Source organism: Lactuca sativa, chromosome 1 (assembly GCF_002870075.4).
Source record: "Lactuca sativa cultivar Salinas chromosome 1, Lsat_Salinas_v11, whole genome shotgun sequence".
Lineage (NCBI taxonomy): Eukaryota > Viridiplantae > Streptophyta > Magnoliopsida > Asterales > Asteraceae > Lactuca > Lactuca sativa.
Window position 1 is genome coordinate 163,037,817 of NC_056623.2, and position 21,640 is coordinate 163,059,456.

General features: G+C 36.6%; 1 protein-coding gene across 1 annotated transcript; it reads left to right on the top strand.

Annotated features, from left to right (window-relative positions):
* The first annotated feature begins 18,886 nt into the window (after positions 1-18,886).
* On the top strand, positions 18,887-20,418 carry LOC111912644 (protein DUF642 L-GALACTONO-1,4-LACTONE-RESPONSIVE GENE 2). Its single transcript, XM_023908396.3, has 3 exons — positions 18,887-19,013; positions 19,100-19,597; positions 19,672-20,418. The coding sequence occupies exons 1-3, from the start codon at positions 18,926-18,928 to the stop codon at positions 20,208-20,210; spliced, it is 1,125 nt and encodes a 374-aa protein (XP_023764164.1). The 5' UTR covers positions 18,887-18,925; the 3' UTR covers positions 20,211-20,418.
* The last annotated feature ends 1,222 nt before the right edge of the window (positions 20,419-21,640 follow it).

A 21,640-nucleotide genomic window follows, 5' to 3' on the forward strand; every position in this document is an offset into this window, starting at 1 on the left:
TTTAGATAAGCCAATATAGAACCATTCTCATTATTAAAAGAAAATCTAAAACCTTGTCTAAACAAATCTAAACTTAAACCATTCCTAAGCACTAAAGAATACACTCCAATCTTGGTCACAGGCGACGATCTTTTGTTCCCCATGATTAGATTTATTCTTCCAGCCTCCACATCCCTATTTCTTCTTAGTCCCTGCACATTAGAACAAATGTGGTAACCACAACCGGTATCAAGAACCCAAGAAATAGCATGAGATGATTCGTTAGATTTAATTGTGTATGTACCTGCAAAAGATGGCTTGATCTTTCCTTCCTTGATGGCTTGTAGGTACTCTGGGCAGCTTTTCTTCCAATGTCCTATCTTGTGGCAGTGGTGGCATTCTGCCTCCTTTGGGTTAGGGCAGGGCTTAGCAGGATCAACTTTGGTCCCACTAGAAGAGGCACCATCTCTGGCTTTAACCTTGCGATAGTTCTTAGACGAAGCCTTCCTCTTCTTTCCTTTTCCTTGTCCAATAGCCAAGACAGGAGCAGCGGGTGGATTGGGAGTTGGTGCAATAGACTTGTCCTTGAAGTTGCTCTCAGCGACCCTCAAGAGACCTTGGAGTTTGCTGAGGGTGACCTCCTCTTTGTTCATGTGGTAGGTCATCCTAAACTGATTGTAGCTTGGAGGCAAAGAGTGAAGCACCATGTCGATCGCCAAGTCTTCCCCAAAGTCAACATTCAACTTGCGAAGACGGTCGACATACCTTTGCATCTTTTGCAGGTGCAAGGTAAGAGACTCTCCATGACCATCTTAGCGGAAATCATGTTAGTGAAAATCTCATAACGCTCTTGTCTCGCGTTTTGGTGGTATCTCTCCAACAAGTCTTGATGCATCTCGTACGGGTACATGTCCTCATAGGACTTTTGGAATATGGAGTTCATAGTGGCTATCATGATGCAATGTACCTTCGTTGCATCTCGCTCGTGAGATTCAAAAGCTGTCATTTCAGTCGGAGTAGCGATTTCAGGGTTGATTTTCTCGAGCTTCTCATCGAGGACATACTCCTTATCCTCATAGCGAGCAATAGTGAGAATGTATCTTATCCATTTGCTAAAGTTCGTCCTATCGAAAGTGACCTTTTGACAAAGGCTCATCAATGTGAAAGAACTAGCGGCGGCATCGTTTGCGTTCGACATCTACAAATAGAAAGGAAAAAGATAGATTAGAATATGAATCCCTAATTATCACCCAATAAGAAAAATTAGGGCTAGGATCCAACAACAATATTTACATATTAGAAAAGGGATGTCGTAATCCAACATGCAAATAATATGAAGGTAAGTGAATGACGATTCACTAATTCTCCATCATAAAAAACATAACTTTAATTCCTAAATGTATTGAGAATTCCTAGATTCGGATGAGATTCATTGAAACTATTCAATGGCATGTTTAAATCTCGATATGCCCCTCTTGTTTGTGACTCGGATACCGAGGATCACAAGGCGGGTGTGAATTACCATGCAAATTCACATAGTGCCTTCATTGTAACGATCACCTATTCGATGTGTCGGTAAACCACACACGCTCCATCGAACTATGATAAACAATGAATCACCCTTTGCTTAGAACCATTTAGTGTGCCGGTAAACCACACACGCTCCACTAACTTCTTAGCAAGGGTGCAAAGTGTAATTTCATGGGATTGCATCAATTTACTTTTCCTAAAGTAACTAAGATTGGGAAATTTTAAAAAAATGTAGTTACTTTGTATTTCATATTATACTTTTAATGAGAGGATGAGGTTGCCCTATCCTACCCGTTCGGCTAACAACCCTCCACCGATCAAGCAAGCGGTGGGTGTGAGTGTACACCCATTAAGCGCCATTTTATAGGCTGCAACCTTATACCCACCTTAAAGATCGGCTTCGTGAATGAGGCCTACTAACGGTAAGACTAGCATTTTAGTTATACATATATATATATATATATATATATATATATATATTAATCATGTAATATTATATTAGTATAGGGTTGTATTTTAACTTTAAAAAAAAAAAAACTAGGGTTTGAAATTTAAATTGTCTAAATTAAAACTTTTAATCACAAAACATAAATTTCAAAACTTGAGGACAAGTTTTAAACATTTAAAACATGGAGGATCAAATAACAAATAATTTTAATTAACAATTAATTTCGTAATTATCTATATTTGATTTATTCAAGATTTCTTGCAAGATAATTACCAATTTAATCAAAATAATTAATTAATTATCATATAAGGAAATTAAATATTTTATTAGTTGATAAATATCTTTAATTAGATCAAGATTATAGTCATATATATATCAAAAAATCGGATTAGGGTTGATCTAATATGATTAAGGTAAGTTTCCATAAGATAATTATCAAAAAATCCCGAATCTGGCCCTTCCTAACGCTTGGACTCGCCGAGTGCACCAAGGGACTCGCCGAGTCAGGCCAACTCGCCGAGTCTACTATGGAACTCGCCGAGTTCATGACTCAGAAACACAAAAATCGAATTTTGCAAATAAGGTTCAAACAAACAAGCAACAATTTAATAGAAACCAATCTAGGCTCTGATACCACTGATGGGTTTTAGCCATAAGAACTTTCCTATGTGCGCATGCAAAACCCTAATGCTTGGATCTAGGCTTTCTAATTAAACATGCTTTGAATCCAAGACTTCTAACAACTAATTAGGTATAAGAACAATACAAAATCAGATCTAGAAGTTTACCTTTGAATCTCTTGTTTGATCTTGTTGTCTTGGAGCTCTAGAGTCACAATTGTCACTCCTCTAATGGCTTACAAACACCAACTAGCAAGGAGGATGATTTGAGAGAGAGGTTAGGAGGAAATCGGCCAGGGGTTCTCTACTTTAGATGAGATACCGATTTCCCTTGGCCATAGGGTCTATTTATACTTGTAGACTCCTTAAGGGTTTCACCTTAAACCCTAGTTGGATAATCTTTCCTTAAAGCAATCCAAATCCTTTCCTTAGATAAGCATTGGACGATTTGAGGCTATCCTTAGGCCTAGAATCCGTCCATCCTTCATCCAATAAGGATTTACAGTCTAATGTGTAACTATCAAACAATTGACAGTTTATACCCTCTTATTTAATTAATCTCTTTAAGTCACCAAATTAATACTAATTAATCTATGACTTATATTAATCAAATAACAATATTATTATTCCTTATATTATTCTCATAATATATTAATAATATTTATGGTCTCATAACAAATCATCCTATCAAGTTGCTATGGTGAAGGCAACCCAAAAGGACTATGCACAATCGGGTCAAATACTTGCCTAATATAGTTGCAGCCTTAGACACTATTCCAACAAATTCAAGGAGAAGGATGAAGGCACACAAATGAAGATAAGATTTCATGCGGTTCTTGCCAAGCCTGCAAAATAAGTATGGTCCTTAGTCAAGATTAAAAAGGTCATAAGTATAAAGAAGGATGTGGTCTTCGAAAACACACTCCAAAACATGAAGTATATTGTGACCAGGGAAAATAGTGATGTGTCCGAGTTTTCAATAGCAAACTTTCCTTTGATGAACTTGTATGATCTTATACAAGTTGCATTACTACTGAAGGAAATATCATTTCCATATCTTCAAAACACAGAGCCTAATTGTCACACCCCCAAACCGGAATGACAGAAACGTTCGGGGGTGGATGACTTAATCTACAGTATCATAACAATGTAAAGTAGTAAACAAGCAACAACATCATCCATTGCATTAATATTATAGTTTAATACATATGTGCTGTTTCAAAGTAATATGACATAAACAGGATAATCAAAATAAAAGACGAGTCTTGCCATAAGCTTCGTCTTCTCAAAACCTAGCATCGGTATCTGTCTACTGACAACCTGAGAATACAAGTTATTTTGAAAGTGTAGGTCAACATTTAAGCTTGTGAGTTCATAAGTATTTAATGTCATTGTTTGTATAAGTATGAAGAAAACGTTTAAAATTATTCAATGTAATTTTTTTGTATAAAACTGAATAGAATGGTTTGGATATATTTAAAAGTTTCTAGAAAATCCCATAATTTTCTGCTAGTATAAAAGTATCCTTCTACCAAGACCCGACTGTTTTGAATGTTTACTTCTAAAAATCCGATGGTTTTCCGTAAGTGGGTCGCAGTTTAAAAGTTCCAAAACTGTAACACAATGATGTTTTTCATACCTAAATAGTAGATTTATGTATAAAATTACTAAAGCATTTGATTACCCCGTAATCAACGTGTGTTTTTAATACTCCATGTGAGTTTTATAACCATACTAATGACTCAGGCTGCCTGTCACAACGTTCTTCAGGTGCTAAAATGTTATGACGTTTGTCACCCCAGACCTGCCGGTCTAGCTGTGGCTAACAGCTTAGGTGCGGGATTATCAATCCTGTATAGATCTATACACAAGTATCATGCTCTCCTTACAAGAGATTATGGTATATAATACAGAACTTTAACTGCATTCTCGAAAGTAGGTGAAGCTGAACGTCTCACAAAACTTAGTATCAAATACATTTACGTATGAAAAGTCTTCTTTTATATGAAAGTATTTCCTTGATATAGTATTTATAGTATGTAAAATCTCATGATTACCTTGTAAACTATACCTATTATAGTTTTTCCAAAAGTGTGTTTCGTTTGAATAGTAAACCCTAGTGTAGTGTCGGCTTTGTATGTATAGTATAACATTTGTAATAACATTATCGAACATTTATACTCAAAATATAAATAAAGTGTTTGATATTTATATAAAACATGTTTTATTCCCAAAAGGAGAAGACGTTATCGTCACATGTTTTGCATTCTGTTATAATATTCTTTGTCATAGTATTCTATGTTATAATATTTGTATATGATAGTATTTCTCCTAAACAATACCTATAATTGCTTGCTAGTGATTTATGTAATTTGAAGAAGGTATACGTTTGCTACCCAAAGGTATTGAACTGTTTGAATAGTAATTTTATATCTACATATGTACACATAATATATAAGTTTAAAAGGAAGTTTTGTAAAACATTTAAATAGTTTAATAATAAATACTGATGATTTGATGTCAATGTATAAAATAATTTAAAACGTAGTTTGTTTGGTAAGACAGTGTAAAGTAAAAGAGACCTTTTCTCTAAACGCAGTTATAAAGTATATGAAATCATTTGCTTGAAACACAGTTATAAATCACATATGATTGATTATATAATAAAAAGTGTAACAAAAGATTTATGTCATTCACGCGAGGATAACCGTGTGTTTAATTGTATTCCCCCCTTTCCCCTTAAAAGTGTATAAAAGGCATTTATAAAGCATTTGAAAGTGTAGTGTATAGGGGTATGAACTCACTTGATAGATTGAAGAATGTGAGACGAAAGTCGGGCAGAACTTCGACTGGAAAGAATTCGATTTCTCGGAAATATCGGGACTTCGGGACTTGCGTCGTGTGTTGGAGGTGTTACCTAGGCTTCGGGGTAGTCTCGGGATGCTTGACACAGAGTAAAAGTAGGAAGGAAGGTAGAATTGAACAGCCAAAACCTAAGACCTTCGGTTTCTATTTACAGGACTGAATTTTCCCCGTGCCACGTCGTGGCACCTTTTCCCATGTCGTGGTGGCTGGTCGTCACTACATGCGTCATCGCAAGTGGTTCTGACAGACTCCAAAGCACCTGCGACGTCGTGGCACTGTTACCACGTCGTGGTGTCTAACACAACATTGGGGCTCGTGCCCTGAACTTCAGAAATTTATAACTTTCGTATACGAACTCCGTTTTCGACGTTCTTTATATCGGCGCGTAGGTGAGATTATGCTCTACAACTCTCGTTTTGACTTTGTTGGCTAATTCTGATTTATTTTTAATATATTATTTCTAGTAGGCCGGGACACGCAAACTCCGTCATAAATCCATAACTTCTTCATCCGACGTCTGTTTTTGCCAGACTTTTTACCATTGCGCTGCTATTGTTGAGACCTTCGATTCTCATTTAGGTTGTTTCGGGCAAAAGTCTCTCTATTTCGAGTTTTTAGCTGTCTACTGCTATATCCAGATCTTGGAAAAATCATATCTTCCTCATACGAAGTCAGATTTTGACGTTCTTTTTATGTACGTTTACGGTTTAATGATGTCTACAACTTTCATTTAGATACCTTAGGCTAAAAATTATTGTATTGAAACGTCGCGTTTTACGTCTATCAGTGTTGCCGGTTTTTGCTGCGAATCTTAGATTGGTCATAACTTCTTCGTTATAACTCGGATTTTAGTGTTCTTTATATGTACGAAAACCTTGATACGATTCCTACCACTTTATTGAACGCAAATAAAATTTTATTGAAGTTAAATTTTGACCTAAATTTGACTGGTGTTACATAACATTGTCTCGAAATATCGGGTTGTCACATCATCCCCCCGTTAGAGAGAATTTTGTCCTGAAATTAGAGTTTAAGTAGAATTGATAACTTTGCTACAGATAGAAGCTTCATTTGATGCTTGCGTTCCCAGGTGAACTGAAGTCCTCGCTTGGCATTCCAGCGAACCTTTCACTATCGGGATACGGCTTTGCTTCTTTCGTTTCACTTCACTGGTATGATAACTCTTGGTCGAATGTGTGTTGAGTGTTTTTGTGGTCTGTGAAAATATTACACCTTGTACCCTAGAAGTAGTGTCTCCAGCTCTTCAGAGCAATTACCACTGCTCCTGACATCAAGATCATGTGTTGTATAGTTAACTTCCTGCGTCTTAAGTTGTCTTAAGGTATAGACAGTGACCTTTCCTCTTGCATAAGAGCACAACCAAGCCCTTGGTTGGATGCATCGCATTACACCACGAAATCTTCTATCCCTTTTGGGAGGGATAATATCGGTGCGGTGCACCAGACTTACTTTAGCGTTTGGAACACTCTTTCTTGTTTACAGATAAGTCCGTTGCTCCCCAAGGTGAGAAGCTTGGCCTAAAGAATCCCCTTCTGAGGAGTTCGTTTAGCTCACTGGGGAGTTCCTGCATCTCAGTTGGAGCTAGACGATAAGGTGATTTGGCTACTAGGGTAGCCCCTGGAACTAAGTCGATTTTGAGCTCGACATGATGTTGTGGTGGTAATCCCGGTAGTCCTTCTGGAAAGGTGTCGGGCAAGTCGCGTACTTCTGGGATGTTCTAAATGTCCTTCACTTCTCAGCTCGTCTCGACGATGTGTGGAAAGAATGCATAATATTCCTTTCGTAAGTACTTCTGATTTTGAATACACGAACTGATGTGAAGGTTCGTACTTGATTTGTCATCGTAAATAACTAGAGATTCTTCGATAGGCAGGTTAAGACGAACTGCTTTCTCAAAGCGCTTGATGTCAGCTTGATGTAGACTCAACTAATTCATACTGGTTATGACATCAAAACCTTGTGGTTGATTAGATGTTGTGAAGATCTAAAAGAAAGTATGATTACTCATGAATTAAGGAAAAGGATAGGTACTTTTGTTCCATCTGACTCTCTTGTCCCGATCGGCGGGAAGGGCATGTGTTTGGCTTCTAAGTTTATTCGCATGGCAGCACGATCACTCGTAATCTTAAGAAGTCTCCATCCTGAAGTTCATATTAGAACTAATACTTGGTTCATCAATCACAGTTTTGCGTATACGAGTCGTATATAATTAAGATTGAAAAGGAATTCGAATAAATGATTCTTCCTTAAGCTCACATCCAAACAAGGAAAAGAAGTTAAAGCAGAATCATCAATTCTAAGCCTGTAGAACTTTGATTACGTACCACCCTTGCGTATACATTCCTCAGTGATCGATTAACCATATGGGTCTTTGGATTTGAGCTTGACATACTATACGAGTGGTATTCTAAGGAGGTTTGCTGAGGTTACTTTGGGAAGGATACGGAACATATGGCACTATACGCATGAGTACTTCGGAGCTCTAGAATGACGGCTCGGCTAGAAAGTTGATTATAGGGAAAAGAATTTCCGCACGAAATGGGCACTGTGAGGGTCGGATCAACTCAAGTCACACGACAATTTCGGGCTTAGTCGGAATGACTAGCGTTAGACTATTTCAAAACAGTATTACAAAACACAACGATACAACTTATGAAAGAGTTTTAGTACATTATTTCATCTATGATACTACAGATGCGAACAAAGTATACTGCCAACAAGTAAGTACGAGTAGCACGAGCGTCCCTAATACTGATGGGATCTCCACAAAATATATGACTCTAGTTTCACTGGTTTTCAAAAGTTTATAAGTCTAACATTAACGCTATGGAATGTACTAGAATTTCAACGTGAATCTGGAGTAGTCTCTCCAGCGGCGGTGATCCTTAGAATTTTCTCGTCTGCGCCCGAGTTCTTTGTTATTGGACAATTCTTCTTGAGGTGTCCTATCTCACCGCATATATGACATATATGGCTTACACCAACATCGGTGGTTGAAGTGGTGTGCAGGGTCGGAGTGATGCAGACTCGAGTGCTTTTGTTGTTCCTCCTTCTAGGGCAATCCCATTTAAAGTGTCCGATTTCACCGCAACCATAGCAAGCTTGGTTGACTCTGGTGCCAGGGACTTGGGAGATGGGTCGTGCTGGTGCTCCACAGCCACAAGCAAGGTGCATTATTCTATTGCAATTGCAGTATTGCATTTCACGACAAGCTCCATTATGATGGAAGCTACACTTGTTACACTTCGGGAGTTTTCCTTTATATTGTTTGACCGGTGCTGAAGTGGCAGAGGTCGCCATTTGTTGCTGTTGCATGGAAAGTCTTTGGGATCGCTTGCGCTCCTTTTGGGCTTGATGCTTCCGTTTCTTTTTCTTAGCTTTACGGCTTTGTACGCCTGTGACTTTTATCATTTGTTGATTTCCCGTATTGATACAACAATCTGAACTGTCAACCCCTTTGTCGGCTTTGTTTGCGCTACCAGAGCTAATGTGTGCCAGGACAGCTTTCACAGCAGCTGTTACCGCGGCTTGGAAGGTAGCGACGTCTATATGAAGGATCGGGGTTTTGTTGTTCGGCTGATTATTTCTGGATGATGACATGATTCTGCTATATGAAAAAAGAAGGAGTTCGTGAGTGATTATGATCGGTCCTAGATGTATTTTACTCATTCTTGCAAATGTAAATTTTTTGTTTTGGTTAAACTGATCTCAATGGTTTGCCCTACATCCCTATAATGCAGTACTAGTAAAGAGTAGAAGTAAGTTCATAGAATGGTCACAATAGGATTGCTATTTTGAACTAGGCTATCATTGGTTAGTGGATGTCACACCCCAAAACTGGAACGGCGGAAACGTTCTGGGGTGGATGACGTCATGTCAAGTATCACAACACATGCATTATAGTAATCAAAGTACAACAAAACATTGCATTAATAGTAATAGTTTTACATGGTTTACTTTACAATACAACAAGGTAATACAAGTAATAAAATAAGTACAGCGTGGTACTAAACTATCTTCATCAACAGCTCCTGGGATGTACCTGTCTAATGCTAACCTGAGAATACAAGTTATTTGAAAAGCGAGTATCAGCATTTTTACAAATGTTGGTGAGTTCATAAGCATTTAGTGACATTTTATTCAAATAACTTTAATAAAAGTAGTAGTTTTCAAGTATACAGTGAAATAGTGTCCTTTCCAGAAAATCCTATATTTTCTATTTAAAATGCAGTCTTCTACCAAGACTGGTCAGAGTTATGTGGTAAAAAGTAGTTTTCCCTTAAACACTTTCATTTTCAAAATACGGGATTTGCTTTTTAAGAAATTCGGAGAATATCAAGGAAAATAACATATGCCTCAGCAGTGAGGACTGCTGACTAAGGCAAAAGGAATCATAGACTCCAGGAGAGTATCGAATGAACGACACGCCTGGCTCAGTCTAACAGAAAGAGACACAAACCCCAAACGGTACCGAATGAAAGGTACATCTAGTAAGGTCTAAAACAGTGAACACAGACCCCAGACAGTATCAACTGAATGATACGTCTAGCAAGGTCTAAAACAGTGAACATAGACCCCAGACAGTATCAACTGAATGATACGTCTAGCAAGGTCTAAAACAGTGTGACTCCGAAAGTGGGTTCCAGCATACAATGTAAATTGCTGGTGAAAAACCATTACCTTAAGGCCATGAATTATAAGGTAACCTGGGATACTCGTAACCATACTAACCGACACTAGAGTACTTGACGCCCTACAAGCATCTAGAGAATATGACATTTGTCACCCCTTGGCTTGGTAGGCCGTGAACTGTAGCTAGCAGTCAGGGTGTGGGGGTGTCAATCCCATATAGATCTATACACACAATGTCCACTCTCCCGACAGGAGACTCTGGTTACCAACTAGACGACGGAGAAGGCCGTGTCCCGAAGATGCATCCCAAATAATGGGTAGTGTGTTTCCAATACAGTGTTGAACTAGAGGTAGAGACTCATAACTGAACTGACTAAAGTAAACATATATGTCTATGCTTGTGTACATAATATATAACTAATGAATCAAACAACTTTCGGACGGACATCCGATCCCACCAGACCACATCTCAACGAAGAAAAGGAAATAGGGCGGACAGGCCTTCCTAAGTCCTTCAATCATTATTTATATGCATCTATACAAGCACAGACATACATCTAACTACGCTTGAATGTGTAACAGTGAAAATCATATCGTGAAGTAAAAGTGTACAGTGTGGAATAACCGAATCGTGAAGTATAAGCGTATCGTGTGGAATAACCGAATCGTGAAGTATAAACGTATCGTGTGGAATGACCGAATCGTGAAGTATAAGCGTATCGTGTGGAATGACCGACTTGTGAAGTATAAGCGTACATCGGAATAACCGACTTGTGAAGTATAAGCGTACAGTGGAATAACCGACTTGTGAAGTATAAGCATACAGTGGAATAACCGAGTCGTGAAGTATAAGCGTACAGTGTGGGATAATCGAATTATGAAGTATAAGCGTATCATGAAGTGGAAGCGTAATCGAGTAGGAGTTCAAACTAGGTAAAAGAGAAGCATCGGTATCTGACAGGTAAAAGTAAAAGTATACGACAAGAAAGAGAACTTTGATGAAAACCTTGGAAAAACCTTTATACTTAGGAAAATCACAACTTGGTGTTCTTTGGTAAAATGAGTTTGAAAACCTTTAGAAATTCTTTGGAAATCTTTCATAAATCAGTTTAAAATGAACTTTGTTAAAACAGTATAAGTAAGAGTTTTGAACAAGTGAAAACATTTTAGAAAACCATTTATAGTGTCCTACTCGGTAAAACGGTTTACAGTGTGGTAAATCATTGTGCATGCGGGTTATCAATCACATGTGGTTGATATGATAACTGACATGTTTAACTTGTATTCCCCCCCCCCCTATAAAACATGTAAAAACATTTAGAAGGTTCATTCAGGGGTATGAACTCACCTGGTGTAAGTGGATCTGACAAAGGCGCCGATTGGGTGCTCGGTGTCAAGTGGAGACTTGGACACACTTAGTGACCTATTTAACATATGATAACATATGTTCACATACAATTAGTACATTTAATACTAATTTAACAAGTATACACACCCTAAAGAGCGGAAAACACTTGGTTAAGTGTTTGGGGTGTCCCGGGTAACATTTAAGGGCATGAATGACTTAGGAATGGAGTTTACTCTTCGAGAGTAAACTGACCATAGGGTGTTTATGGCCCTGGGACTACTCCCCATGAGTTTACGGCCGTAAACTCATGGTGAGGGTGTTCTAGGGTGTTTAAAAGCCTCATATCAATTGTGGAATTTTGCTAGCCTCAAATATAAAATGTGTGAATGGGTTTAAGGCATTTAAAGGGACCAAATGGGAGTTTACGGCCCCAACCATGGGAGTTTACGGCCGTAAGCTCCCAAGGACCTCTTCCTTGGATGTTTTAAGTCTTAAATGGTAGAGGATAAAATCCTAAGCATTTTTCCAAGTCAAATTGGGAGTTTAGGGCACCAGGTACCCTTTCATGAGGGGTTTACGGCCGTGAACTCCCTATGGAGTAGTTTTAATTGAGTTTAAGGTCCCTAGCTTGTTGGTGGTTGATTCTAGAATTTAATCCAAGGCCATTGGTGTGTTTAAGGGCATTTTTAACACACAAAAATGAGTTTACTCCCCATGAAGAGGAGTTTATGGCCCAAGCATGTTCTTGGGCAGTAAACTCATGTTTACTCTTCAAAAACTCATTTCAAGGTGTTCTAAGTCCGAATATGCAAGCCTAAAAATCATATCTAAGCCTTAGGGGCAATTTGGAGGGGTTTTGGGGCTTAAAAACCCCAATAAATGGTGTTTACGGTCCAAGAGTGTTCTTGGGCCGTAAACACATGATTATGTCCCTATTTTATGTTTTAAACTCGAAATTGCAAGCTAGATAAGTTATACAACGAGTTAGGATAGTTTACCTACTCGTTTGAGGCTCGAAACGGACGATTTTTGGCTCGAATTTAAGTTGTAGAGAGAGAGAGAGAGGGTGGGGAGAGTGTAAAAAGTCTCTAATGGACTCCACTCACCCTTATATAGGGGTTGGAGTTGGGGCTCAGTGGGATTCTACCCAATACTGCCGTTAAGCGGGGCTTTTGGTCGCACCCGATTTAGTGGTCGTAATAATAAAAGCTACTTTTTCCAATTAATGGAAAATGCAACTTAGGTGTTTTTATTTACTTTATTACGACTATAATGACATAATAAAACGTTTATTTATTTTGCGACCTCTAATTAACGGAACTTTTATAAAATGGAATATTCCGTTAACGGTAACGGGGTAATGTAACGGAATAAACTTTGGGTTGTCATAGTGGATAACATGATTCAACTTTCGAAAAGAATTGGAAGTGATCCATGAGCTAAGTTACCATAGTCCAATAATTTTGACTAGGGTGGGATTTAGATAGAGTTCTAATGTTTGGAGGATGAAAGTATATGGACAGAGACTTTTAGGGAACTATTCGACTGTCAATATCATTGATATTTATGATGTAATAGGTTCGGGAAAATTTGACCTTGGAGTAGGTCTTACATCATATTAGGAGTAGGAAAGACTTTGACATCATAAAGTCTAAGTGAAATAGAACTTAAAATACTGGGATAGTTACATTGAAAAAAAAAGTGCTACTTAGAGCATAGATAGGAAGACTATTCCTTAAACTGAAAGGAAAGAAGGTAAAGCATCTCCTACTGGTGACGGGTATCCCTCGGATGAATCCTTAGTTTAGCCAGTTGACGCTCCATATCTAGTAGGTGTCTTTCGTACACCCTCTGGCGTACTCGGAGCTCTATGACTTCGGCTCGAGTCTCAGCTAATCCTTGTAGTAAAGTTTCGTTGTCCCACAATGCTTGGTCACGAGCATCTTCCAGACGACAGATGTGAAGTGTATTCATCCTAATATTGGCAACAAATCCACGATTCGGTTGATGGTTGTCCTGCCTTGTATTTCATTGCAAGCAATCATGCGGACCATGATTGGCAGAATTCCGTCTGCTGAGCCCCCTTCGCTCACGTTGTAGAAGCTTCTGTCTCCGTTGTATGGTATAGGTTGATCTTCTTCTTGATTCCATGTCTCTAAGCTTTCCACCGATAGGGGCGTCAGACCATGAAAGTCTTGATGAGGGTTCTGAATTGGGATTTGGGCTTCTAGAGGTAAGTTCTCGACTTCAGGTTCGGGTTCAGGATCCTCTGGGAAATCTTCAGCAAGTTCAGCATTAAGGGGAATTGCAGGTTCTGCTTCTAGTTCTGCATCTAGCCTTCCTTCATTCTCTTGGTCGGGAAAGTAAGGGTTGTTGGGGAGGTGGAATCCAACCATTTATCTAGATGAGAAATGAGGGTAAGAAATTTATTTACACTTCTAAGACAAGGCGATAAACAAATAAAAGTTTCTATAAGAGAAGCTTACTGCTAATCCTAACAAGTTTGTTCTTTGAATGACTAGTATCTAAAATACCCATATAGTATTTTACTTTGTCTTGTTCTAATGAATTCTCAGGATCTAGAATTTGGTGAGTTTTAGGTTTGTTTGCAACACCACAATCACTCCCAAGCACATGTTTATCATATCACAAATGAATATAGTTGATCAGGCTATATTGATTCCTTATATGATTACATAACTGCCCAGGTTTGACTGTTGTGTCAAACAATTTAAATACTTTTGTTCTGTTCTAGTATGACACTATTCTGTAGTAAGTATGTAGGTATTGTATACTTTTGATTAAGTATTTTAGTACTTAAAGTATAAACTCTTGGTCAGAGTACTTTAATCCCAATGTGTTTATAGTTCGTATATCTTTTATGGGTTGATACACTCAATTCACTATAAACAATGATCTGATACCAATCTGTCACACCCCCAAACCAGAATGGCGGAAACGTTCAGGGGTGGATGACTTCATGTACAGTATCATAACAATGTAAAGTAGTAAACAAGCAACAACATCATCCATTGCATTAATAGTATAGTTTAATACATATGTGCTCTTTCATAGTAATATGATATAAACAGGATAATCAAAATAAAAGATGAGTCTTGACATAAGCTTCGTCTTCTCAAAACCTGGCATCGGTATCTGTCTACTGACAACCTGAGAATACAAGTTATTTTGAAAGCGTAGGTCAACATTTAAGCTGGTGAGTTCATAAGTATTTAATGTCATTGTTTGTATAAGTATGAAGAAAACGTTTGAAATTATTCAATGTAATTTTTTTGTATAAAACTGAATAGAATGGTTTGGATATATTTAAAAGTTTCTAGAAAATCCCATAATTTTCTGCTAGTATAAAAGTATCCTTCTACCAAGACCCGACTGTTTTGAATGTTTACTTCTAAAAATCCGATGTTTTTCTGTAAGTGGGTGGCAGTTTAAAAGTTCCAAAACTGTAACACAATGATGTTTTTCATACCTAAATAGTAGATTTATGTATGTATAAAATTACTAAAGCATTTGATTACCCCGTAATCAACGTGTGTTTTTAATACTCCATGTGAGTTTTATAACCATACTAATGACTCAGGTTGCCTGTCACAACGTTCTTCAGGTGTTAAAATGTTATGACGTTTGTCACCCCAGACCTGCCGGTCTAGCTGTGGCTAACAGCTTAGGTGCGGGATTATCAATCCTGTATAGATCTATACACAAGTATCATGCTCTCCCTACAAGAGATTATGGTATATAATACAGGACTTTAATTGCATACTCGAAAGTAGGTGAAGCTGAACGTCTCACAAAACTTAGTATCAAATAGATTTACGTATGAAAAGTCTTCTTTTATATAAAAGTATTTCCTTGATATAGTATTTATAGTATGTAAAATCTCATGATTACCTTGTAAACTATACCTATTATATTTTTTCCTAAAGTGTGTTTCGTTTGAATAGTAAACCCTAGTGTGGTGTCGGCTTTGTATGTATAGTATAACATTTGTAATAACATTATCGAACATTTATACTCAAAATATAAATAAAGTGTTTGATATTTATATAAAACATGTTTTATTCCCAAAAGGAGGAGACGTTATCGTGACATGTTTTGCATTTTGTTATAGTATTCTCTGTCATAGTATTCTATGTTATAATATTTGTATATGATAGTATTTCTCCAAAACTATACCTATAATGGCTTGCTAGTGATTTATGTAATTTGAATGAAAGTATACGTTTGCTACCCAAAGGTATTGAACTGTTTGAATAGTAATTTTATATCTACATATGTACACATAATATATAAGTTTAAAAGGAAGTTTTGTAAAACATTTAAACAGTCTAATAATAATACTGATGAATTGATGTCAATGTATAAAATAATTTAAAAAGTAGTTTGTTTGGTAAGACAGTGTAAAGTAAAAGAGACCTTTGCTCTAAACGCAGTTATAAAGTATATGAAATCATTTGCTTGAAACACAGTTATAAATCAAATATGATTGATTATATAATAAAAAAGTGTAACAAAAGATTTATGTCATTCACACGAGGATAACCGTGTGTTTACTTGTATTCCCCCCTTTCCCCTTAAAAGTGTATAAAAGGCATTTATAAAGCATTTGAAAGTGTAGTGTATAGGGGTATGAACTCACTTGATAAATTGAAGAATGTGAGACGAAAGTCGGGCAGAACTTCGACTTGAAAGAATTCGATTTCTCGGAAATCTCGGGACTTCAGGACTTGCGTCGTGTGTTGGAGGTGTTACCGAGGCTTCGGGGTAGTCTTGGGATGCTTGACACAGAGTAAAAGTAGGAAGGAAGGTAGAATTGAACAGCCAAAACCTAAGACCTTCAGTTTCTATTTACAGGACTGAATTTTCCCTATGCCACGTCGTGGCACCTTTTCCCATGTCGTGGTGGCTGGTCGTCACTACATGCGTCATCACAAGTGGTTCTGACAGACTCCAGAGCACCTGCGACGTCGTGGCACTGTTACGACGTCGTGGTGTCTAACGCAACATTGGGGCTCGCGCCCTGAACTTCAGAAATTTATAACTTTCGTATACAAACTCCGTTTTCGACGTTCTTTATATCGGCGCGTAGGTGAGATTATGCTCTACAACTCTCGTTTTGACTTTGTTGGCTAATTCTGATTTATTTTTAATATATTATTTCTAGTAGGCCGGGACACGAAAATTCCGTCATAAATCCATAACTTATTCATCCGACGTCCGTTTTCGTCAGACTTTTTACCGTTGCGCTACTATTGTTGAGACCTTCGATTCTCATTTAGGTTGTTTCAGCCAAAAGTCTCTCGATCTCTATTTCGAGTTTTTAGCTGTCTACTGCTATATCCGGATCTTGGAAAAATAATAACTTCCTCATACAAAGTCAGATTTGGACGTTCTTTTTACATACGTTTACGGTTTAATGATGTCTACAACTTTCATTTAGATACCTAAGGCTAAAAATTATTGTATTGAAACTTCGCGTTTTACGTCTATCAGTGTTGCCGGTTTTTGCTACGAATCTTAGATTGGTCATAACTTCTTCGTTATAACTTGGATTTTAGTGTTATTTATATGTACGAAAACCTTGATACGATTCCTACCACTTTATTTAACCCAAATAAGATTTTAGTAAAGTTAAATTTTGACCTAAATTTGACTGGTGTTACATTACATTGTCTCGAAATATCGGGTTGTCACACTGATGAATACAAGCTGGGAGTTACTCACATCAAAATTTTTATCGAAAATTATTATGAATGTTTGGCAATGACAGATGTGGAGTTGGCTACAACAAAAGTTCTGGAAATTACAGCACCAATGGCTCCTTCGAAGACTCAAGCAGACTTGAAGAAATATGCAGATGGTGAAATATGCTTGAAGCCTTTTGGCTTAGTCTTCTCCGGGAAGGATAAGTCAGGAACGTCAAAGAGATTTTTGTTCCAGGCAAGTGAAGTTGAAAGATATTCTACTTCGCAATAGACGAACTTGATTGTTCGTATGAACCATTGCAAGAAGAATAATGAAGGTGATAAGAAGGAACTGAAGAAGATTATCTCTTGGTATACTGAGATACGAAGAGTAATGTTGTACTCCATTCAACTTCTTACAAATGAAGTCTTCAACTCTGTTTACAAAAGGGGGGGAGAATGTAAGAGTAGTTTGGTTGTAAAGAATCGAAGTCTTGTATGTACTCTTCGTATGTTTTGATATCTATTTTACTAAGGCATTTTATACGAAGCTTTGATGTCTAGTCCTTATTATATTTTTTTTACGGTTTTACTCTCCTATAAATAGAAGTCTTTACTAGAGTTAGAGAAGGTTTTTTACAGTCTTGTCTACTTTTGCACTCTGTAAACCTAAAGCGTAATATTGAGCTAAAACAAGATCTTATTTACATCGGTGTTCAATCTTTCATACAGTTTCTGATTACATACTCTGATTAATATTCAAAGTCGATTCTTATATTCTACATATTCTTACTTAAATATGAATGTCATGGTGTGCAGCAGGACCGAATGTTGGTACTTCTGACTTCTTTTGGTGTGATTAGGTTCTCCTCAAAATGAATTGTTTACCAAATTCCTTTGGCTTCCAAAGTTACGCATAGGGGCATTTTCATCTAGACGATTTCTTGTACCTTTTAAGATTGGTTGAGGACTCGATAGATCATGTTTTCATTGCATGCTCATTTGCCACAAACGTTTCGATGTGGATTCTAAATGGGGATGCCAGAAGTGTATATAAGAGTTCAAAGCTACTATCTTCAACATGTTAGTTTATTTGGATGACTAGGAACCCAATTATTTTTAGAAATAATAAGTCCTCTCCAATGAAGGTTGCATAAGAGATTCAGATTCAACTAATTAGTTTGAATAAGCACCATGCTCAATTTTCTAGCCTTAACAGACATTATTATTTATACAGTTCCCTATTTAATATTTGTAACTTTTAATTTTGCGGACTAGCTTCTTTAGCTAGTCGGTTGTTGGTGCTTAATAAAAACTTTAATAGTTGTAAAAGAACCTACATAAATATTAGAATGGAGAAAAAAATTATTTCACCAAGATCATAAATTATTATTTATGAGTTCATTACAACTTTAATTGTTCATCTAAACGCAAATTTACAACTTCCCACAAGTGTTCAAACCTATAAATATATATACATATATACTCTATATTTAAACCATAAAAATGCTTACACTGTTACACATGTATCTGACATTCACAACATTTACAATAGTTGTATAGATCGTGCAGGAGTTTTATGGAAAACAATAACCTAAACACCGTCACTCCCAACATCCCTCGTGGCCATCGCATCCATAATCGAATAAAATCCTCACTATTAACGAAGAAGCGGACGAGTTTCCTCTTTTACCATATAAATTACAAGCACACAACCCGTCATTTTCTCCATCTAGATCTCACTCCTCTAGATCTCCCCTTCTTTCTCTGTGTAAAAATGGCAAAATTTGTTTTCATTTTGCTTGCTTTCTCCATCACGTACACTTCTGTTCTTCTTGCTGCTCATCCTCCAACTCCTGTTGAAGGTACATAACCGTTTCACAAACAACAGTTGAAGCTAGCATTACAGAAATAAACACCACTAACGCCATTGTCGATCGTGTTTTTGCAGGTCTCTTACCAAATGGAAACTTCGAAGAACCACCGAAGTCAAACAACATTAATAAGACATTCCTGCTAGGCAAAAAGGCATTACCCAAATGGGAGATCAGCGGCCAAGTGGAGTACATGCAGGGCGGACCTCAGCCTGACGGGAGGTACATCGCCGTCGCCCAAGGCATCCACGCCGTCAAACTGGGGAACGAAGCTAATATCTCTCAAACGATATCCGTGAAGGCTGGATCTTTGTATGCCATAACGTTCGGTGCTTCAAGAACTTGTGCACAGCAGCAGGTGTTGAGAGTGTCTGTGCCACCACAGTCCGGGGATCTTCCGCTCAAGACTTTGTACTGCACTGACGGTGGCGATGTTTATGCTTATGGTTTTAGAGCAAATTCAAGCACTGTGAGGATAACCTTCCATAACCCTGGGGTAGAAGAAGATCCTAAATGTGGGCCCATCATTGATTCCGTCGCCATTAAAGAACTTTTCCCTCCAAGACCTACACGACGTAAGTAATTCTCAAAAACATCCAATCTGATCAATTCTAGTTTCCTGTGAATTCATGCATTGTTTTTGTTGCAGTTAATATCGTGAAAAATGGTGGATTCGAGGAAGGTCCTCGTTTATTGTTCAACACCTCCAATGGCGTCCTTCTTCCTCCTCAACAACAAGACATCACATCTCCTCTCCCTGGGTGGATCATCGAGTCTTTAAAAGCTGTTAAATTTATCGACTCAATGCATTACAACGTCCCACACGGTGACTCGGCCATTGAGCTGCTTGCCGGGAGAGAAAGCGCGGTCACACAAATCATCAGAACCATCCCTAACAAACTCTATATCCTAACATTCTCCATTGGAGATGCCAAGGACTTTTGCGTTGGAGACATGATGGTTGAAGCTTTTGCTGCCAAAGACACCCTGAAAGCACCATTCAAATCGGAAGGGAAGGGGAAGTGGAAGACAGTTACAATGAAATTTAAGGCAATCTCTTCGAGAACCCGACTGAGCTTCCATAGCTCGTATTACCACACTAGGGTTGACGACACCGTATCCCTTTGTGGTCCTGTGATCGATGACGTTCGCGTGCTGTCTGTCAAGGATGCAGCCAAAATTTTATAGGACATAAACCGTAATATAAGGTATTAAAATATTTATATACGTATAACGATGATGAAGTCTATGAATTTGAAAAAATTTTGAAAAAGAAAAATGTGTTGAAATAGTAAGTGCATTGATTTTTGTGGGTTTATGTAATACCTTCCCAAATATTATTGCAATATAATTATGATTCATGAACATAATTTTGTTAAAATAGAAATTACATTGATTTTTTTTGGGCATGAACTTATCGTTTACACTGAAAAAATAGTTCTATGATTCTCGTTTTACACACGATTTAATCTAGCCTTATAAGGCTGTAATAAAAAAAAGTCTAAATTACCTATCATAATAAATTTATTAATTACTATAAATTACAGCAAATTAAATACGTACTAACAGATTAGAAATATGAATGGAAACGGTGTAGCACTACTAGACACATCGCAAGTTTTAATAAACGGTGTAGCACTACTAAAGAGAGCAAGTTTTAATTAGAAGCTATTACAAAAACAATTATTATATTATTATATTAGGTGTAAAATTCATGTATTACACAGATTGATTAAAAAAATAAAATATTAATATTAAAATATAAATAATAAGTATTTTTTAAAGTAAAATTTTGAAATAAAGAAAACTTAGAAACAAATTAATTGCAATTTATTATAATATTTATTACATTTGATATTTTTTATATATAAGTATAAAATTACGTGGCCATCTAATTTTAAAATTTGAAAAAAACCATAAACTTAAATGTAGATATCCTTCCTAATAAATAATTTTTTTTACCACAGGTCACACTATCATTGATTTGGCCACATATCATTTTGTGGTTATTTTTAATTAATTTTTTTTACATGAAATTTTATGGTTTTTTTCATTTTATTAATTTTCACATAATATTAAATGTAATAATTGCAATAAATATAATAATAAATGCATGTCAATTTCATTAATTTACTAGTTGATAACCCGTGGGAACCACGGTTATAAAATTAATCAAACTTTTATAGTAAAAACAAAAAATTATTAATAAGTTATTTTAAATAAATTATTAAGAGATATTTTTTATTAGTTATGTGAAATTATAATCATTGATTCAAATAAATATATAAAATTAACTTTTAATATACATTAATTAGATATTTTTTATTTGTGAATTAATGAAAACAATAATTTAAAATTTAAAATTTAAAATAGAATCACATTAATGAGGAGGTATAATAAATTTAAAATGGAAAACTAATAGATTGACAAGTGGCAACACATTAATTAAAATGTCTAATATGATAACACATGGCAAAAGAGCTACTCTTTTATTAGTATAGATTTCCTTTAAATTTCAAATTTTTTAAATTAACGTTTCATTAGTTTCCTTTGTTTGTTTATCTAAATTGTTTGTTTAATTTAAAAATAAAAAAACAAACATTTTAATTTTAATAATT

Bases quoted from the DNA above. Each gene is read 5' to 3' on its own strand.
- LOC111912644 (XM_023908396.3), top strand. From the start codon at position 18,926: ATGGCAAAATTTGTTTTCATTTTGCTTGCTTTCTCCATCACGTACACT. The intron at 19,014-19,099 runs GTACATAACCGT...GTGTTTTTGCAG, and splicing joins TCCTCCAACTCCTGTTGAAG to GTCTCTTACCAAATGGAAAC. The intron at 19,598-19,671 runs GTAAGTAATTCT...TTTTTGTTGCAG, and splicing joins CCCTCCAAGACCTACACGAC to TTAATATCGTGAAAAATGGT.